The following is a 17,363-nucleotide window of genomic DNA, read 5'->3' on the forward strand; positions in this document are numbered from 1 at the left end:
CTATTTAAGATTGACTTGAATGGTAACACAGAAGAGAAAGTCATGTTTCATGGTCTCCATCTAATTCTTCCCATAGACTGGAACCCAAACTTGCCTTGATTTGTACGTAGCTATGATCTGATACGTCCGTATGATATGGATATTTAACATAAATATAAAGTTTCCTTCATGTAATCTGCATCTGATTCTACTTTATTTTTTCTTTTAAAGAATAAAAGACAAGGAATTGTTTCTGACCTTTGATTTCTTCGTTGACGGTTCAGATTTTTAACGACAGGATCGAGTGTAAAATCGAACCAAACATGAGTCGGATTTGGTTTGTCTCAGCCAATACGTTCACAAGCAAGTCGTCAATTATATGGACTGTGGGCTTCTTATTTGGACTGCGCGTTCATTTGATAGCAAAACAATAGTACAAGCACCCCACGACTGCACGTCAACTCGATCCAACATTTTCATGCACACGTACGTTAACCAACACGATTCATGCCCACCTCACTCACGAACCGCCGCCGCCGCCACCACCTCCGGCAACGACGGACATCACTCGATAGAATACGGTCACGAGCACCGTCGTTGGCAAGCTCAACGCGACCACCGCCACGCACGCCAAGCCCACACAGGGCCGAGAGCTCAGCAACCACCTCTGCACCATCCCCATGAGTTCACAAACATCTAATCGGTATCTCTCGTGGTATTGCTTCTCCCACCCCATCCACTCCGACGGCGCCTCGTACTTCTTCACGCCCACCTTCATCTCGTGAATCCTCTCACGGAGCACGGCCATGTTCTCGTCGACGAGCCGACCGCTGAAGTCGTGGTCATTGGCGTCCTTGTCACAAGCAGCAACAAGCAACGCTGATCTCCGCTTCATGTGGAGTTTGGGTCCTTGCAGGGGAGAAGATCCAAAGGAGAACGCCGACGGAGCGGGGAAAGAGGAGAAGGCGGCCATTGCTTCTGATCCAAGGCAACAATATTATGGCTTCGAAGCAACTACGACAAGTCGGTGATCATGATCATGCTGGGCGTTTATATAGATGGTTGAGTGACGAGGAAGCGTAAGAAGGTGGATGGATCAAGCTATTGTTGCTTATCTCTTTCCATTCCTTTGTCACGTAGCTGTGGTTTGGGACACTGGTGCACGTCTGTTGCTGTAGTGCACCTAATATTAGAACATGGATGCTGGACTTCTTGGACTCGTTCAAGCCGCATCTTTCTGTTCTGGTGTCGTAAGGATAAGAAGACGACTTTGTCGTGCTTCCGGCGTGCTTTCGTTTGTTTGACCTGGTAATAATAGAAAAAGAGCTGCCTCTCTTTAGAGTGATGGTGAAAGATTCAAAGTCCAGAGCGAGGTGTGGTGCTGCGTCTAAGTTCTTTCTCAATTGCTTCTTGTTTGATTGAGAGAACTACTCCCAGTTAGTAAGCAAATCGATGACTACCAATCCGAAAGGGCTTTTATTACCAAAGAACGAGAAAGAAAAGAGGAAATCAATCAGGCATTCTCATGTCCATGTCCACAATCTTCCTCCAGTTGTATCCAGCTCTCTCAGCCGCATCTCCAAGGAAGAGCTCCACAAATTTTGCCTTCTTCTTTGGTGCAGCAATCTCTTTCTAAAATAAGCAAGTGAAGTACGATCGGTAAGTATTAGGAGTCCTAATTAAACTCAAACTCTAATAGATTAGGATTTTGATTTAATTATGAATGGAAGTAAGACTAGTATTAGAGACTTAGTATTAGGTCCATGCTTTGGTATATTATTGATTATTGATATCTGAGTATTAGTTCCTTCAATGCATTATAAACTACTCTTTTGGCAATAGAGGCCCTTGTGTTGCTCTGTTTTCAACTACTCCTTTTGGCAATAGAAGCCCTTGTGTTGCTCTGTTTTCATACCAACTGCAGGAAGGCCACAGGCCAAAATGCAAACTCTCTCTTCATCCTCAAATTCTCTCAGTGCCAACACAAATCTTGATGTTGTACTTTTCATTCATGGACTTGCTTATTCTGATTACAAGAAATCCAAATGGAACCAATAAATGACTACAAGCAACAGAGAAGAAAACAGGCTTCTCAGGCAACCTCTCTACTTGTGATGCTTGATGGACTGAAGAACTTGTGATAGTGTGCTCCTAAACCTGGGCACATCAAGCTTGACCTTTTGTTTGTTCAGGAATATGTTCCAGAATTCATTGAACCCTTGTTGCTTCTGAATCGAGATGGGATTCCTGAAAACTTCATGATCTCTGGGGTACTGCTCCGCCAGGGAGCTCTCCTCCACTCTTATCTCGTACTCCACGTATCTTACTCCCATGTCAGGAGCTGGCTCACCAAAGATGTATCTGCATCCGTCCGCCAACCCGCAACAAGGAATGATCTGCACCACCGTTGCATTCCGAGGAAGGAAGACCATGTTTGCTAGCCCTGCTCCGTGAATCCCCATCAACACGTCCACCGAGTTTACCACCTGCGCGAAGCGAGAGATGTTCTTTGTTTCCTCCGGCCCGGCCGTGATCAGCTTGAACCCGAGTCCTTTCACCATCCGCATCACTTCTCTCTCGTTGACGAAAGACCGGGATCCTTTCCGGAGAATTAGCAGCAACCTCGGCTTCCTCCTCGACCGGAGGTCGATTTCCTTGCTATGCGCTCGCCTGAGTGAGAAGGACTTCCTCAGGAAACTTCTGAAGTCGCTCATGGAGATCCCGTCTGGAGACTTGGAGGAGTCGATGCCCAGAGCTCTGTGGCTGAAAAGACCCAGGTGTGCATGGGGAAAGCAGTGCACTCTGTCATCTGCGTCCAAGTTGATGGCCGGGTAGTGCGAGAGCTGCTTCAGTATTTGCTGGTACTTGTCCATGAACTGGTGATTGAAGTCGGTCACGACGAGCCGAACCTCCCCATTGAATCGTCGCGAGGTCATAAACAGGGGGATGATCACGTCGGTGAAGTCATGGAAGTAGTTGCCGACGAATCCTCCGGTGGAGAAGAATACAGCGGGGACGCTGTGGTTCACCATGCAGCGAGGGGCTTGATCAGGCTCAGCTGCCACTGTCACGGTGAGCTCCTTGATGAGCTCCATCGTTGATTCCCACTTCCTCGGGTATGGTCTGATCTTCCATGTCGTGTTGTGTGTGGGAGCTCGATCTGTAGGTGGCGAAGTTAACAAGACGAGGGATGATTTCCCAAGAACCCTAACGTCTCCATCCATCCAACACGTATCTGATCTTGGCGCCGTAAAATCACATACCACTCTGCTCTCTTTGACCAAACTCTCTGCATTAAAATCCAAAGAACAGAATGTTGATGACTGACGAGTCATCGCTATTTTTCTACTTCATGTTGTCCAGTTCGATACTATGCATACATAAATCGATAAAGGTTTCACGATCAAAGGTAATCCAATGAGTTCTATAAGCCTCACCATAGCTCGAGTCATCACCACCGCCTTGCTTTTCTTCGTACTGTTGCTGCAGTGGCACAGTTTGATTGCCTGCAAAAGTAACCGTGCGAACTTATTCTTTAGCACTGCTGTAGTAGGGTCTCTTAGTTCCTGACGTACTGCCACACGTTATACAGTGAGAAGTTTGCACCTACCTGTGGTTGATTCATCCAGCTTCTTTTCTTCCATTGTTGAAGAAGGTGAAGTCGAAACTGCACCTGCAGGTTATGCACCAGAGAGTGACTTAATTGATATGTGGCCTATTGCAGGCACATGTATGATTGATTGTTCATGGAGCTAGCAAATACACCTACCTACACTTGATTCCTTCCTTCCTTGGTTTTCTTTCAATGCCTGTGGAACCTTTGGTGCTGCTACATCTGCAATCCATGTATGCGTAGTTCTTTCTCAGATGGAGACATTATTGAACATACCTTATGATTTACTTTATTATTTCTCTAAAAGATTAATGAATGCAACCCTATCTCCATTACGAAGATTAAAAAGAAATACAAGTACTATATAATTCTACAAAATTTAGAATGAGATAAATACAAGCTGGCAGTTGACCACAGCCATCTCAGAGGCTCGTCAAACAAGAAAGATAAGCTTCATCATCTTCTGTTCTAAATCGACGTCTTAAAGCTGAAACTGGTTGTAGTCAACTATTACGTCTCTCCCATTTCATCAGCTGGCTATTCATCATTAAGATGACTTGGTCCAAGTTGCCAGCGGAGCCAAGCTATACATCCATCTTGATCTTAAATCATTAGCCACCCATAGGTCAACTTCTGCGAGCATTACGATCCAAGTTATCCACTGCCAACTCTACCTAAGAGGTCAAACTCGCATCGGGTGGCCAAATCCTTTGTGGAAGCCCAAGAAGTAGGCTAAAGTTTACCTCCCATTGACGGAAGAGTTGTCTTCTGGTTCAATTAAAGGCGTTCCAATTGTCCAAGCGTTGACCTTCCCATGCATGGAAGAGACTTTCGAATCAATCAAAGGTGGCACGAACTGTTGACTCTCAAATTCTATGTGCCACATCATACATTGTTATGGCCTCACTCGACACTGGGTGAGATGTATTTGGTCGAACACCTGGAGTTGCACCTTTCTATGTAGTACGTGGAGACCCTTCGAATGACTGAACCATATCTAAAAGAACATGCACAGACTGGTGACTATTTACAGAAAATACGGCTACTGGTATCCTCTTCCGAACGGAACATGCATTAAGAGTCCCCTTCTTGTCTCCTTCTTGTCTTCTGATATTATTACTTCTATCAACTCGTCCAAGGGTATATATATATATATATATCGACGTGTGATGACCATTTCCATGTAATAGACCAAGTGATGGCTGTTACTCTCAGGGTTGAGAACCATGGAACATGCGCAATATACCTACTACCACGTTATCGCTTTCAGCTGGACTGTGGATTGATACACGAAAAAGACTCTTTCCAGGAAAGACGATGATCACATGGATTTCACCAGTAGAACAATTGAAACCACTGGAAATACTTATTGCATCAGTAATTTCTTGCTTTCTCCCTAAAAGAACACCTAAAGCATAAGAAAATCTTTTGTATCTTGTTGTTGCTGTGAATCCGGAATGATATAGTTTCTCTAGTTCAGTAAGTTTCTTTGTCTACTATCTCTTAGGGCAGTATCAGACAATTCAAATCAGCATAAGCAGTAGCTGAATCAACAAGTACAAAGATCATGAAGAAAGCAGACAACAATGACTGACCTTGTCCTTCGGTGTTGGGTTCCTCCACCATGTGCAAAGTCACATTCCTATAGCTCGATAGCTGTAGACTTACTGCAAAAGAGATAACCAGGTTTCGACAAATGGTGTAAGCAGCATACCATGAAGAAGAAAGTAACATCGGACAATTAACTCCTACAACTGGACTCACATGAAGCGATAGTGTTGGAAGTGGAGTCCATGAGACATGTAAGAATCGCGGTCACGATCACAAGGCATCCACAGAGGGCAGCGAGGCTGAGCCTCCTCGAGTTTTGATGGCTGAAGCTATCAGAGGACCTCATGTCTGGGTTCTTCTCCTAAAGCTTGCGATGAAGCTTTCAGACGCCTCTACCCGCTTTATATAGCTCGGTAGCGAAATGCTTCAAGACTTTGAGACCGTATCTTATGACCTTTCCCATGTGGTCCAATCCCTTGTGCATACTGTTGTTTTTGAAGCGGAAAGTTGCATGGATCAGTATTGCATATTGCCATTCCATGTTAAATCTGTAGCAAGAAAAGTATGTTCTACTGGTATTCAAAGACCACTAGTTCAGCATGCATATCCTTGGCTCGCAAGCTGATGCACATGCCCAGGTTTTTATGCTCCTCTGCGAAGACCTATTTCTTAAAGAAATAGGTACATAATTTTCGATTAAGACAATAGAGGTGGTACGAGATAAACATAAGAAAAATTAAGATGGCTGCGAACAACAAACAGTAAATAAGGAGAAATTGGAAAAGAGACTTACCTTTTTCTTAAAGAAACGCCGTGCGCTGGTAGTCTCAGTATGCGCCGCCAATGGCGACGCCTACTGGATTGAATGTATGCAACGAAGGAGGAGTTGATGCAAAGGAAGGTATCTTTTAGGCATATTTGACCCCTTTTATTAATGAGCAAAGTGTGAGCTATCAAGATATGGAATGATGATCCTCTTAAAAGCACCTAATTGAACCATATTTCCACTTCTCATCTCAGTATTATTGTCTTTAAATATTACTTTTCTAAGAAACTACTCATCCATAATATAAATCCAACATATAAATTATTTACTTTTCGAATTAATTTATAAGGGACGAAAGATTATATGTTTACATATAGGGAATCGGATCAGCTTGAAGTGATAGATATTTATAAGTTGATTTTATAAATTAATTCAAAATTAACTTATGAATATCTATCACTTCAAGCTGATCTGATTTCCTATAACGTGAACATATAATCTTTCGTCCCCTATAGATACCTCATAACTTTTTTATAGTTTTCCAGTGTTACTTTTCTAGGTTGCTCTAGTATCTACCCATCATTACAACTACAAAGCTTATATATGATTGTCTACGGATTTGATCATATAATAAACTTTCAACTACGTATGTATAAGAGATATCCTTCATTTGATTCATTTTAAATCATTTTTTGGACACTGGTTTTGATTGAATCCTTCGTGTATCATTAGCTAAATAAAATTACAAACTAAATCTCTCCAAGACTAAATCAATATATCTTTTTTAAGATAGTCATAATAATCATTAAGATCTATCCATGAATATTTTAATACCAATAACATAGACTATCTCATTCAAATCAATCATCTTAAAATTAAACATCTTGGTTTCATGTAATAAACCAATATCACTATTAACAAGCAAAATATCATTCACATATAAGACTAATATAATAAACTTGCTTCCACTAACTTTCAGGTATATACTGATCAACAATATTTTTTTAATTTGAAGAAAATAATAGTATCATAAAATTTTATATACTATTGTTTGAAAGTTTGTTTAAGACTATAAAAAGATTTTCTAAGTTTATAAGCCCAACTTTTTTTTTCCTTTTTTTTGAATCATTTAGATTTTTCTATATAAATTTTTTCATCTAGATTCTCATTCAAAAATATTATTTTCACATCCATCTGATGTAATCCAAGATCATAATGATGTAATCCAAGATTATAATGAGCTACTAATAATAGATGAACCTCAGCAAGTCTTTTTTAAAAACTGAAAAAAAGTTTCATTATAATCGACACATTCAAAAATCTTTAGTTATAAGTTTGACCTTATATAATTCGATATTATCCGTTAAATCATATTTTATCATAAAAACCCATTTATAATTATTTTTTTTATAGTTATTGAATAATTCAGTGAGTTCCCAAATACTATTATGGTCCATCAATTTTAACTCTTCTTTCATTATATCATATCATTTTTAAAAATCATTACTTTCGATAGCTTATGAAAATGATCAAAGGCCCCTTTTTATTTGTATCTCATAATCTGATTCTTATAGATATACTAATGTTTCGAGTTTCTAAGATATAATACAATATTGATATCATCTATATTTTATCTTTAGGTGAAATATTGATATATCTAGTATTTACTCAAAAAATATCTATGGAATACTAATATCATTCTTATAGAATAGTATTGTTATATTTGTGTATACAATCCTAAACTATAAGGATTATGAATATTATTCAAAATTATTCGAAACTGATATCCTAAACTCAAAAGCTCAAAATTATATCCTAAGCTCAAAAACTTAAAAACTCAAAAATTGATATCCTAAACTGATATCCTAAACTCAAAAACTGATATCCTAAACGGATATTCTAAATTGATATCCTAAACTCAAAAATTGTATTGATATCCTAAGGATTATGAATACAATCCTTAACTGATATCCTAAACTCAAAAAATTACCTCATCACATAATTATTCGAAATCTCCTAATTATATGTGTTATTATGAATATTATTTTCTTAATATCATGAGTTAGATAATTTTGACGATTACAAGACTAATACAATAATATAAAATACCAAGATCCTACAAATGATAAAATGTTTATTATAATTTATATCTAATCAGATCAAAATTGATCAAAATTTTAATTTTTTATATTTGATCAAAATTAAATCCAATCAAACAATCAAAATATAATCATGATCATATTCAATCACAATTAAAAAAATAAATTATTGATCAATTTTATAATTAAGGATATAAATTAAAAATTCTCAATTTATTAGGGGTAAAACTGTAATTTTACTGATAGGCTATAAGTAAAATTATAGAATTTCTGAAGAGCAGAACTGTCAAAAAAAAAATTATGAAACGAAATTAGTGAGATATGTAAGGGCAAAACTGTAACTTTGAAAATCGAATCCCTAATTCCAGCGGCCGTCGCCTGCGTGGCCGCTGCGATACGCGGCCAAAGAGGCGCGCGGCTGCCGCATGCATGGCCGCCGCCTGCGTGGCCATCGCAGTGCGCGGGCGCCGCTTGCTTGGCCACCGCAGTGCGTGGCCGCCGCCGCCGCCGCCACCGAGGTGCGCGGCCGCCTGCTGCTGCCGCCGTGCGCACGCGCTTCTCGGCGCAGCCTCCCGCGGCCAGCAGATGCCGCCGTAGCGGCCGCGGCGCTGCAGCAGTTGGCAGCGATGTTGCACAGGCACCGCCGTTGTCGTAGGACTAGCGATCGAGATCGCGACCCTCAAATGATACTATCCTCAACAACAAACTTTTAAAAAGAATCTCCGAGTCACGAATCATTGGAGCATCCTTCATAAAATAATAATAAATCTAAAGTATTTTGATTTTAAAACACTCAGTATTAATATCAATCCATCATAAAAATCATAAGAAAAATTTTAATATCAGAATTTAAATCAAATAATAATATATTAGATTTACGATACGTATTTTTTATATCATTTAGATAAAATTTTATTTGATCTATTCAGGTATTATTATCAATTCAAACTTACACTAACATTGATCTACGATAAAAACTAGATTTACCTTCTTTCTTTTTTCGTCTTCTCGATCACCGTAATCGAAGAGGAGAACCACATGCATACATCTTGTAATCTCATGTATTTAGTCCCTAAAAGATTCTCTATATTTAAAAATAAAAATAAAGGATCGAGAATAAATAATTAGGTGAATCCTTTCCATCAAAATCATCTTTCAAAAATCTATCATAATTAAATACTTTTTAATAATCATAATTAGAATCTAATTAAAATTATAATATATCTTATGTAATTAGATACAGTCATATATATGCTAACTCTAATACCTTACTAACATAAATGACAGGTGGCACCGTTGTGATTGTTAACAAGGCCGCATGATAAAATTCCACCAACAACTTGGCTGACCGAGACAAATAGAGTCAGATCCCACTACGTGGGATCCAGACCTGGTCCTCGTCGAGATTCCAAATGCGTGCCGTGGAGCTACATTTGTTCCTGTCTTTGGCTAGATGTGCTTTGGGAGCCAAATTGACGGATCACTGGTTCCCATTGTAACGTGACTTGGTTCGGCGCCACCTTTTGGCTCGGCTCGCTGTCAAATTGATCAGCTCGAAATTAACATTATTAGAAGAAGTTGTACTAAACTAATACGTGCAGCGTCAGAACTATTATCTAAGGAGTTGCCAGGAAGCACAAGAAAACTTGAGCTCCATTATTGAGGAGCAGCGATTTGACTCCCTCTCCAACTCCAATCTTCCCCAAACGATGGCAAGTTGCAGGATCTGAAGCCCAGAGAGACTGCGGAGATGGCGAAGCAGAAGAGTCCGAGCCGGGTGGAACCCCAGAAGCTTAGGTCGGCGCTTCTTGGGGGATGCTTCCTGTTGTCGATGATCCTTCTTGTGGTGTACACCAGCTATGTTGTTTCTTTCTCCAACCGTGAGTTCCTTTGTCTCTTCACTTCTGATGTATTATCAGTGGTTTTGTCGTTGAGTTCTCTTTCTCAGTCTTATTTGGTTCCGCAGTGAGTTTCTGGCGTTCGAATCGAGCTGCTGCTCCTGTTCCCAAGGCGGAAGCAAAGATCGCAAGTACTCATCAAGCAGGTAAAAGCCCATTTTTTGAGATTTCCTTAACTCTGGAATGGTTTTTGAAGACATCATAAGAGTGCTGGAAGAAGGAAGCATTCCTAGACATACGAGCTGAGGATCTACGTACATAGTGATAGATTAGAGGGGGCAAGACGACCTGTTTGCATTCAGATTCATGAATCCATTCCTTCAATTTGATATATGCACATAATTATCAGTCGATTAGTTAAAGAATTTACTTGTAATAAAATCATCTTAGAAAAGGGGGGAAATTGGTGGACACCTCCAAGCAATTCAATAATAAGGATCGGAAGGTAGAAGAATACCCCAAGATGGCATCAGATGAGAAGAGGCAAAGGAAGAAAAAGCGAGATTAGAGAGGAAATTTTTCTTAAAGTAAGACAAGAAAGAGAAAGGGAGGAGAAAGAAGAGTATCTGACATAGAAAACGAAGATCTCTTTCTCTGAGATGAACAACTTGCCTGCTTGTGTTTATTTTGTTTCTTTTAATTTCTGAAGATCCCGTTCTTCCTTTCTATCTGAATGCACTGACAAGAAGCTGGAGTCAAACGGCAGCAACCCAGTCTGATATTAGGCTCATTTCCATTTGTTCTTCATGATTTCTAAAGTTCAAGCATATTAGAAAGGGAGATGAACAAGAGAGGACCGTGAGTCCTCGATGATTCCGATATTTTAGTGAACAGAGCACAGGTTAGATACAAGAGATCACAGGTTGAGATTCTTGGAATTAGTAACATATTGAGAGAAGATCAGTAACCTGTTAATTCTTTGCTGAATAGTCAGAATCACCATCATTTAATGAGCATTAGCTTAAATGTCTTAGGATCAAAGGTTCACTCTGTATCTTGGATTTATAAATACTTATTTTGGGCCTCCTAGCTTAAGTTGTTCATAGATGAACAAGAAACAGAAATGTAATAATAAAGGGACAAATTATAGCATTTATCTAACCAATTGGCAACAAAAAGAGAGGAGTGTTTCCATATCCACAACTCTTCTGTCGCAAATTTTTGGTTAACTATACATTGAACAAGCCAGGACATCTTTTATCTAAGGGTTCTATTTAATAATCATTACACTTATGTGATACATACCTCAGGACACAGACACTTGATATTTTATGTTGACTGCTTTACTCTACACTATTTCCTGGATAATGATGAAAATCCTATTGCTGGTGGTCATTGTTGTTCCTTTTTTCAAAATTTGTTATAGACATGTTAATTCTATTAATATTAGATTTTTTATTATTTTTATTTTCCTCTAAGAATTTTATTTTTGTAATTGTAAGGCATTATGTTTCTTATTTACTGCATTAATTAAAACAATTTAATTGACCACAAAGTTCAGATGAAGTTCTTGTTATCAAATTAAATGCGGACACAATGAAAATTATCCAATTTATTAAGAAAAAAATTCATAAAGCTAAATTGGCTATTCCCTAAATATAGGTTATGTTTCAATTCTAAACATTCATCATTATATTGGAACCTGAAAAATAGAAACTGAGGTTAAGCATGTTTCATTAAAATTTAAAAGCTTATCATTTTTGTGCAGATGTGAGGTACCAAAAGGAGAAACTACCAAGCAATCCTTTCTGTGATTTTTCAAACAGAAGAAATGACTATTGTGAGATGGAGGGTGACATTAGGATCCATGGAAACTCTTCCTCCATCTTCTTTGTTGCTTCCTCAAATGTGAATGCTACAAAATTACAAGAATCATGGAAGTTAAAGCCTCATCCTCGAAAGGGAGATGCCAGAGCTATGGCTCGTGTCACGGAAATGTCAGTGAAAACTTTGTCTACTCGTGATGCTCCTAAATGTGCTGTGCATAGCTCAGTTCCAGCAATAGTCTTCTCAACTGGTGGTTACATGGGGAACTTCTTCCATGACTTCACTGATATACTTATCACTATCTTTACAACATCACAACAATTCAACGGCGAAGTTCAGTTTCTGATAAGTGAGATTCTTCCATGGTGGAATGAGAAGTACCAAAAGATACTCAAATCTCTCACTAATTATGAAATAATTGACTTCAACCAGGACCAGGTAGTTCGATGCTATCCTCATGTTATCGTGGGTCTTAAGTTTCACAAGGAGATGAGCATTGACCCCTCAAAATCGCCTTATGGTCTTACAATGGTTGATTTCGGACGATTTATCAGGAAGTCTTTTGCACTGGAGAGGGACATGGCAATTAAACTAGGACTAGATCAACGTAAGAAGCCTAGAATTCTAATTATTGCAAGGAAGTGGACGAGGAGATTTGCCAATGTTGATGAAATAGTCAGAAATGCGGAAGAGATGGGCTTCGAAGCTGTTGTTGCAGAGGCAAAGCTTAACTTGATTGAATTTGCACACATAGTTAATTCATGCGACGTGATGCTGGGAGTTCATGGTGCTGGGCTAACTAATCTTGTCTTCCTTCCAACCAATGCAGTAGTAATCCAAGTTGTTCCTTTGGGCGGATTGGAGGGCATAAGTTGGATCGACTTTGGACTGGCTACCATAAGCATGAAGATGCATTATATGCAGTATACTATAAGTCTAGACGAGAGCACACTGACAGAGCAGTTTGCTAGAGGCGATCCGGTGCTTTCTGATCAGAAGGAAGCTTACAAGAAACATGGGTGGGATCGAATGATCGACTTATACTTTGCCAAACAAGGAGTGAAGCTTGATATGGGGAGGTTCAGCAGTACCTTACTACATGCCCTTGAGCTTCTTCGTCAAGAGTAGATAGATGAATCGGTTCGAAGCTCTCTTTGCCTTGATTAATTAATTTGTGAACTTTGTATTTTTCTTTATATATTTACATAAACATGAAGTTTCTTCAGTATTTTCACAGAAAAAAAAGAATATATAAATGCCAGTGATTGCCCAACCGATTGCTCTTGCTCTAGAACAAGTTTTCTTGGATGATTAAACAAGCATGAAACCCCTTCATTAATCACAGGATAAATGAATATTTTTTCTGTAATCTTTTACTTTGTTTGGAGTTGCATCAAAACATGGTTTTTTGGTTAGATGTACTTTATTTAATTTGTCTTCGCAAAAGTTTAGGGATGGAACACTTTCATGAACATTTAAACTTGTAATCTATTTGTGGAAATCAAACTTACAAAAGAAATATGGGATTTTATCATCCAGAAAGCATCTCATATAGAATAAATGGGTTGCTAATCCCATAATTTTTCTCCAAATAAAGCCTCGACAGTTTTGCAGAGCTGCAGTTGCTTTTGTTGAAGTGCTCATCTTGTACAGTTTCATTCATCTTGGCTGTAGGTTCAGAGAGAGAGAGAGAGAGAGAGAGAGAGAGTTGTTGCAGAACACCACCTTATACCTTCAGAATTTGCTTACCTGCAGCTCTAGTAGCAGCAAACTCCAACCTCTGGAGTTCACAATAGACAAGTGGTAGGAGCCCAAACAAGTCGCACTACCATGATTTGGGCCGATTTAAAGGTTTCCCTGTTCATGGACAAGTGAATGCCGATGGAGTTTTGCTATGTGGCGTGGGATGTTATTTGCCATGATCTGATCGATCTTCTCAGCGAGTTTTTCCTGGAGATCGAGTAAACATGAATTAGTATGACTTGTATTCTCTCTGTTTCATGCTCCTCGTTTCAATTCATAATCTAAAAATCCCCGGGCATCCACTCGACAAGATTTAGTGGCTCTCAGATGTTCGATGGCACCTTTGGATAGCTTTTTCTTAAAAGATTCAGCTCAGCATGCCTTTCAGACCTTTTCGTCAGCCGTGGCCTGTGCACTTCGATGTCGAATGATGGCTGCTTCCTTCTGCAGAAGTGGGGTTTCGACATTAACGCCGAAGAATGTGGCATTGGCTTTCAGAAATCCATCCAACAGGTATTATGCTAATTTCTTTAGAAAGCCATCCAACTCTTGAGAATTGATAGATGTTATTCTCCTCACCTTTGACTGAATGATCCAACCTGCAAGGACAAGCTCACGAGACTCAACTATGTATACGGAGTCTCTGTTCTCTCCCCGACGAAGAACAGCTCCTCCCATTGGGTAGAGATACGTGAAGCAGAGAACTCTTCAAATAGATGAAACAAATTCTATTTGTTTTATCCGTTCAACACAGGTGTTTGTGCATATAGATAACAGAGACGGTGCAGAAGGGATTGATTATTTCTCGATGCATGGTTCACGTGAAATGGTGATGCTGTCGGATTAAAGCTAGAACAAGGCACTGAGAAGTAGGTAGGGGCATCTCAATAGTATTTGCTTGTTCTATTGCATAACCTGTGATGGTGAGCATGCCAGTAAAAGCTGCGAAGATTCTACTTTCTGTGTTGCCTTCTTTTTCCTAATAATTTTTCCTTGGTTGGAACATTTCGACCTCTGTCTTCTAACCCCTCGTCAGAAGGTATGTGAATCATGTGATGAGTTGAATGGGGTAAAAGAGTCTCATGAATCTCTCTCTTTTTCTACTGTTCTTTTGCTTTCTTGATTTCCTCAGAAAGAAAGTTACAGCTACCCTGGACCAGAATTCAGCTATCCATTCATCATTCCTGTAGCAGGCTGAGCCAGATGTGGAAGAAGAAAGGAATAACTCGGTTGTTAATACGACTCAATGAATCATCCCATTAGACTTGCCTCATAAATGACTCTTTTCCGGAGGCAGTCCAAATTTGTGCCATGAGGGTGGCAGAAGGAAGGCAACGACCAAACTCGTCACCTGAAGCTAGCAGAAGAGAAGGAAGCTGCACGTTAACGAGCACTTCCCTTGATCTCTCTTCTTCTCTTCGCAGCAGGTGAAGATGGGTTCCAAACTGAAGCTGGTTCGGAATGTCAACCATGCGCGAAGATTCAGGTTCCTGGTGCTAATGGCTGGATGCTTCGTAGTCACGATGGCCTTCTTGGTGGCCTCTAAGCCTCAAACACCTGTTCATTCCAACTGTAAGCTACTTCGATTTCTTTCTTTTGCTTATGCCCCATGGCTAAATCCTTGTTCTTGAGCTTGCAGCCGGTTTTAGGACATGGCTGCCGCCTCCGCAGTCGGGTAGGCTACTAATCTCGGATTCTTTTAACTTTGATGCGTGTTGTGAATGCTCTTTTGAGCTTCCGCTAAGCTTTGATTGCCTGAAAACTGGGAAATTTTGGTTTTGTCGATCTCTTCCTTTAGGTGACGATGTGGTGAACGGAGATAATAATGGGATACAGGGGATTCATTCAGCTCTTTCTGAAAAGGAAGATGCATTGGGTAATCTACTTGTTCCTCTGCTTACCTTATTTTCGTAGCTATTTGATGAAAGCTTGCGAATCTCTAATCGTGGGATGAAGGTGAAGTAAAGAAAGAAGAGAAACAAGTACCACATGTAGCAGAGAGCAACATTGAGAAAGAGAAGAGTTTCCAGAGAGAAGAGAATGCCATTGTTGTTGAGTCAACTCCGAAGGAAGAAGCAAGCATCCATGAACTAACAGGTACAATTCAGATTCCAGAGAGGAAGCCACTGTGTGATGTTTCAGACCAACGAGTGGATGTCTGTGAAATGTATGGAGATATCAGGATTCCCGGGAACTCTTCGTCTGTCATATTCATGGAACCATCCAACGCAGAGCCGAAAGAGCTTTGGCAAGTTCATCCTTATCCTCGCAAGGGAGACGAGGCCTGTCTCGCCGGCGTCAGGGAACTTACAGTCAAAGCAAGCAGTGAATCCCCCAAGTGCACCTTCCACCACGATGTCCCGGCTATCGTCTTCTCCGTCGGGGGATACACCGGCAACCTCTTCCATGACTTCACCGACCTGCTGGTTCCTCTCTTCCTGACCGCACGCCAATTTGATGGGGAGGTCCGGTTCGTGGTGACCGACTTCAAGAGATGGTGGATCGCCAAGTACCTTCCCGTGCTTCAGCGGCTGTCCAAGTACCCGGTGATCGACCACGACAGGGACGAGGAAGTGCATTGTTTCAAAGAGGTAATCGTTGGCCTCCGCGCCCACAAGGAGTTCCACATCGACCCTGCCAGAGCTCCTAATGGCTATACCATGATCGACTTCACCAAATTCATGAGGCGCGTCTTCTCTGTTGGCCGAGAGACATTGAACTGCATCGAGGATCTCTCCGCCAGGAAGCCGAGGCTGCTGATCATCGCGAGGAAGCGATCGCGAGCCTTCACAAACGTCGACGAGATAGTGGCAGCGGCGGAGGAGTTGGGGTACGAGGTGGTGGTCGGCGAAGCTGATGCGGGGACCAACTTAGCTCGGTTCGCGCAGATCGTGAACTCCTGCGACGTGATGATGGGCGTGCACGGCGCAGGACTAACCAACTTTGTGTTCCTGCCGCTGAATGCCACGGTGATACAGATAGTTCCATGGGGTGGATTGGAATGGATTGCCGTGCTAGATTTCGGGAACCCTGCCAGGGAGATGGGTCTCAACTACGTACAGTACAGTATATCCATAGAAGAGAGTACTCTTTCGGAGCAGTACCCGAAAGACCACCCTGCGTTCACGGATCCCATGTCCTTCCACAAACGTGGGTTTCATGTCGTGAGGTCTACGTTCATGAAGAACCAGAATGTGAAGCTCGATGTCAGCAGGTTCAGAGATGTCCTGTGGAAAGCGCTCGAGCATATGATGCAGTAGCTGCAGAATGAAGGCGTTTCTTCTTCTTCCTTCAGGTCGTTCTCTCATCAGTCATGTCACACCTCTGGTTGGGGCTGAGATCAACACAAAGATGATGTCTGCCATGTACACATTACATATAATCTCTCTCATATGGGTTCTTAAACCACATGACTTTTGTATTTATCATCTGCCGCTGTGATCGAAATAATCGTAATAAGCAGTAACGCAAATAGCATCACAAGTATGCTGCTCATGAACATGATTATGGCTATCGCAAATTGCATAACAACACGTTGAGACGTTGCAGAGAGTCTTATACACAGATTTATATGACATAGTTTGCAAACATCATGCAGAATGAAGAACAGAGAATATAAGGAGCTCGGTTCATGGTGCAGGAGTCTGTGGCCCTCTCTGGATATTATGAGCCGGAGAAGGGGGAGAAACACCCCCACCTCTTAATACGACGGCATTTTTGTTGAAGATAGCGTCAGTCCTCCCTGAGATGAAGGTAAAAATGAACACAACAGACGCTGCAAACTAGAAAATTGCAAAAAACTCACCTTTGTAAACATTCTCCTCCAGGAAGGCTTGTGCAGGATATCGAATGGAAAGAGTTCTAACAGCCATAAGCACCAAGAAGACCAACAGAAGGAGATAGCCTGATGAATTGGTCTTCTTCATTGTGTACTTAGAAGATGGCAT

The 17,363-nt window shown here is 40.7% G+C and overlaps 4 protein-coding genes across 4 annotated transcripts; 2 read left to right on the forward strand and 2 right to left on the reverse strand.

The window, feature by feature from the left end:
• Positions 1-499: 499 nt before the first annotated feature.
• On the reverse strand, positions 500-952 carry LOC135636442 (uncharacterized). Its single transcript, XM_065148130.1, has one exon. The coding sequence runs from the start codon at positions 950-952 to the stop codon at positions 500-502; it is 453 nt and encodes a 150-aa protein (XP_065004202.1).
• Positions 953-1,938: 986 nt separating this feature from the next.
• LOC103982828 (alpha-1,3-arabinosyltransferase XAT3) lies at positions 1,939-5,500 on the reverse strand. The gene is made up of 6 exons (XM_009399870.3): positions 5,357-5,500; positions 5,188-5,259; positions 3,749-3,814; positions 3,590-3,652; positions 3,417-3,485; positions 1,939-3,268 (listed from the first exon to the last, which is right to left on the reverse strand). The coding sequence occupies exons 1-6, from the start codon at positions 5,487-5,489 to the stop codon at positions 2,085-2,087; spliced, it is 1,587 nt and encodes a 528-aa protein (XP_009398145.2). The 5' UTR covers positions 5,490-5,500; the 3' UTR covers positions 1,939-2,084.
• Positions 5,501-9,623: 4,123 nt separating this feature from the next.
• LOC135637326 (alpha-1,3-arabinosyltransferase XAT2-like) lies at positions 9,624-12,946 on the forward strand. Its single transcript, XM_065150012.1, has 3 exons — positions 9,624-9,888; positions 9,975-10,052; positions 11,615-12,946. The coding sequence occupies exons 1-3, from the start codon at positions 9,759-9,761 to the stop codon at positions 12,799-12,801; spliced, it is 1,395 nt and encodes a 464-aa protein (XP_065006084.1). The 5' UTR covers positions 9,624-9,758; the 3' UTR covers positions 12,802-12,946.
• A 447-nt stretch (positions 12,947-13,393) lies between these two features.
• Positions 13,394-16,829, forward strand: LOC103982826 (alpha-1,3-arabinosyltransferase XAT2-like). Its single transcript, XM_018824513.2, has 5 exons — positions 13,394-13,929; positions 14,023-14,988; positions 15,056-15,091; positions 15,215-15,292; positions 15,373-16,829. The coding sequence occupies exons 2-5, from the start codon at positions 14,850-14,852 to the stop codon at positions 16,674-16,676; spliced, it is 1,557 nt and encodes a 518-aa protein (XP_018680058.2). The 5' UTR covers positions 13,394-13,929; positions 14,023-14,849; the 3' UTR covers positions 16,677-16,829.
• Positions 16,830-17,363: the final 534 nt, after the last annotated feature.

The sequence above is a fragment of the Musa acuminata genome, chromosome BXJ3-4 (assembly GCF_036884655.1).
Source record: "Musa acuminata AAA Group cultivar baxijiao chromosome BXJ3-4, Cavendish_Baxijiao_AAA, whole genome shotgun sequence".
Lineage (NCBI taxonomy): Eukaryota > Viridiplantae > Streptophyta > Magnoliopsida > Zingiberales > Musaceae > Musa > Musa acuminata.

Bases quoted from the DNA above. Each gene is read 5' to 3' on its own strand.
- LOC103982828 (XM_009399870.3), bottom strand. From the start codon at position 5,489: ATGAGGTCCTCTGATAGCTTCAGCCATCAAAACTCGAGGAGGCTCAGC. The intron at 3,653-3,748 runs GTAGGTGTATTT...CATAACCTGCAG, and splicing joins AAGGAAGGAATCAAGTGTAG to GTGCAGTTTCGACTTCACCT. The intron at 3,486-3,589 runs GTAGGTGCAAAC...TTACTTTTGCAG, and splicing joins GCTGGATGAATCAACCACAG to GCAATCAAACTGTGCCACTG.
- LOC103982826 (XM_018824513.2), top strand. From the start codon at position 14,850: ATGGGTTCCAAACTGAAGCTGGTTCGGAATGTCAACCATGCGCGAAGA. The intron at 15,092-15,214 runs GTAGGCTACTAA...CTCTTCCTTTAG, and splicing joins GCTGCCGCCTCCGCAGTCGG to GTGACGATGTGGTGAACGGA. The intron at 15,293-15,372 runs GTAATCTACTTG...CGTGGGATGAAG, and splicing joins TGAAAAGGAAGATGCATTGG to GTGAAGTAAAGAAAGAAGAG.
- LOC135637326 (XM_065150012.1), top strand. From the start codon at position 9,759: ATGGCGAAGCAGAAGAGTCCGAGCCGGGTGGAACCCCAGAAGCTTAGG. The intron at 9,889-9,974 runs GTGAGTTCCTTT...TTGGTTCCGCAG, and splicing joins TGTTGTTTCTTTCTCCAACC to TGAGTTTCTGGCGTTCGAAT. The intron at 10,053-11,614 runs GTAAAAGCCCAT...ATTTTTGTGCAG, and splicing joins CGCAAGTACTCATCAAGCAG to ATGTGAGGTACCAAAAGGAG.
- LOC135636442 (XM_065148130.1), bottom strand. From the start codon at position 952: ATGGCCGCCTTCTCCTCTTTCCCCGCTCCGTCGGCGTTCTCCTTTGGA.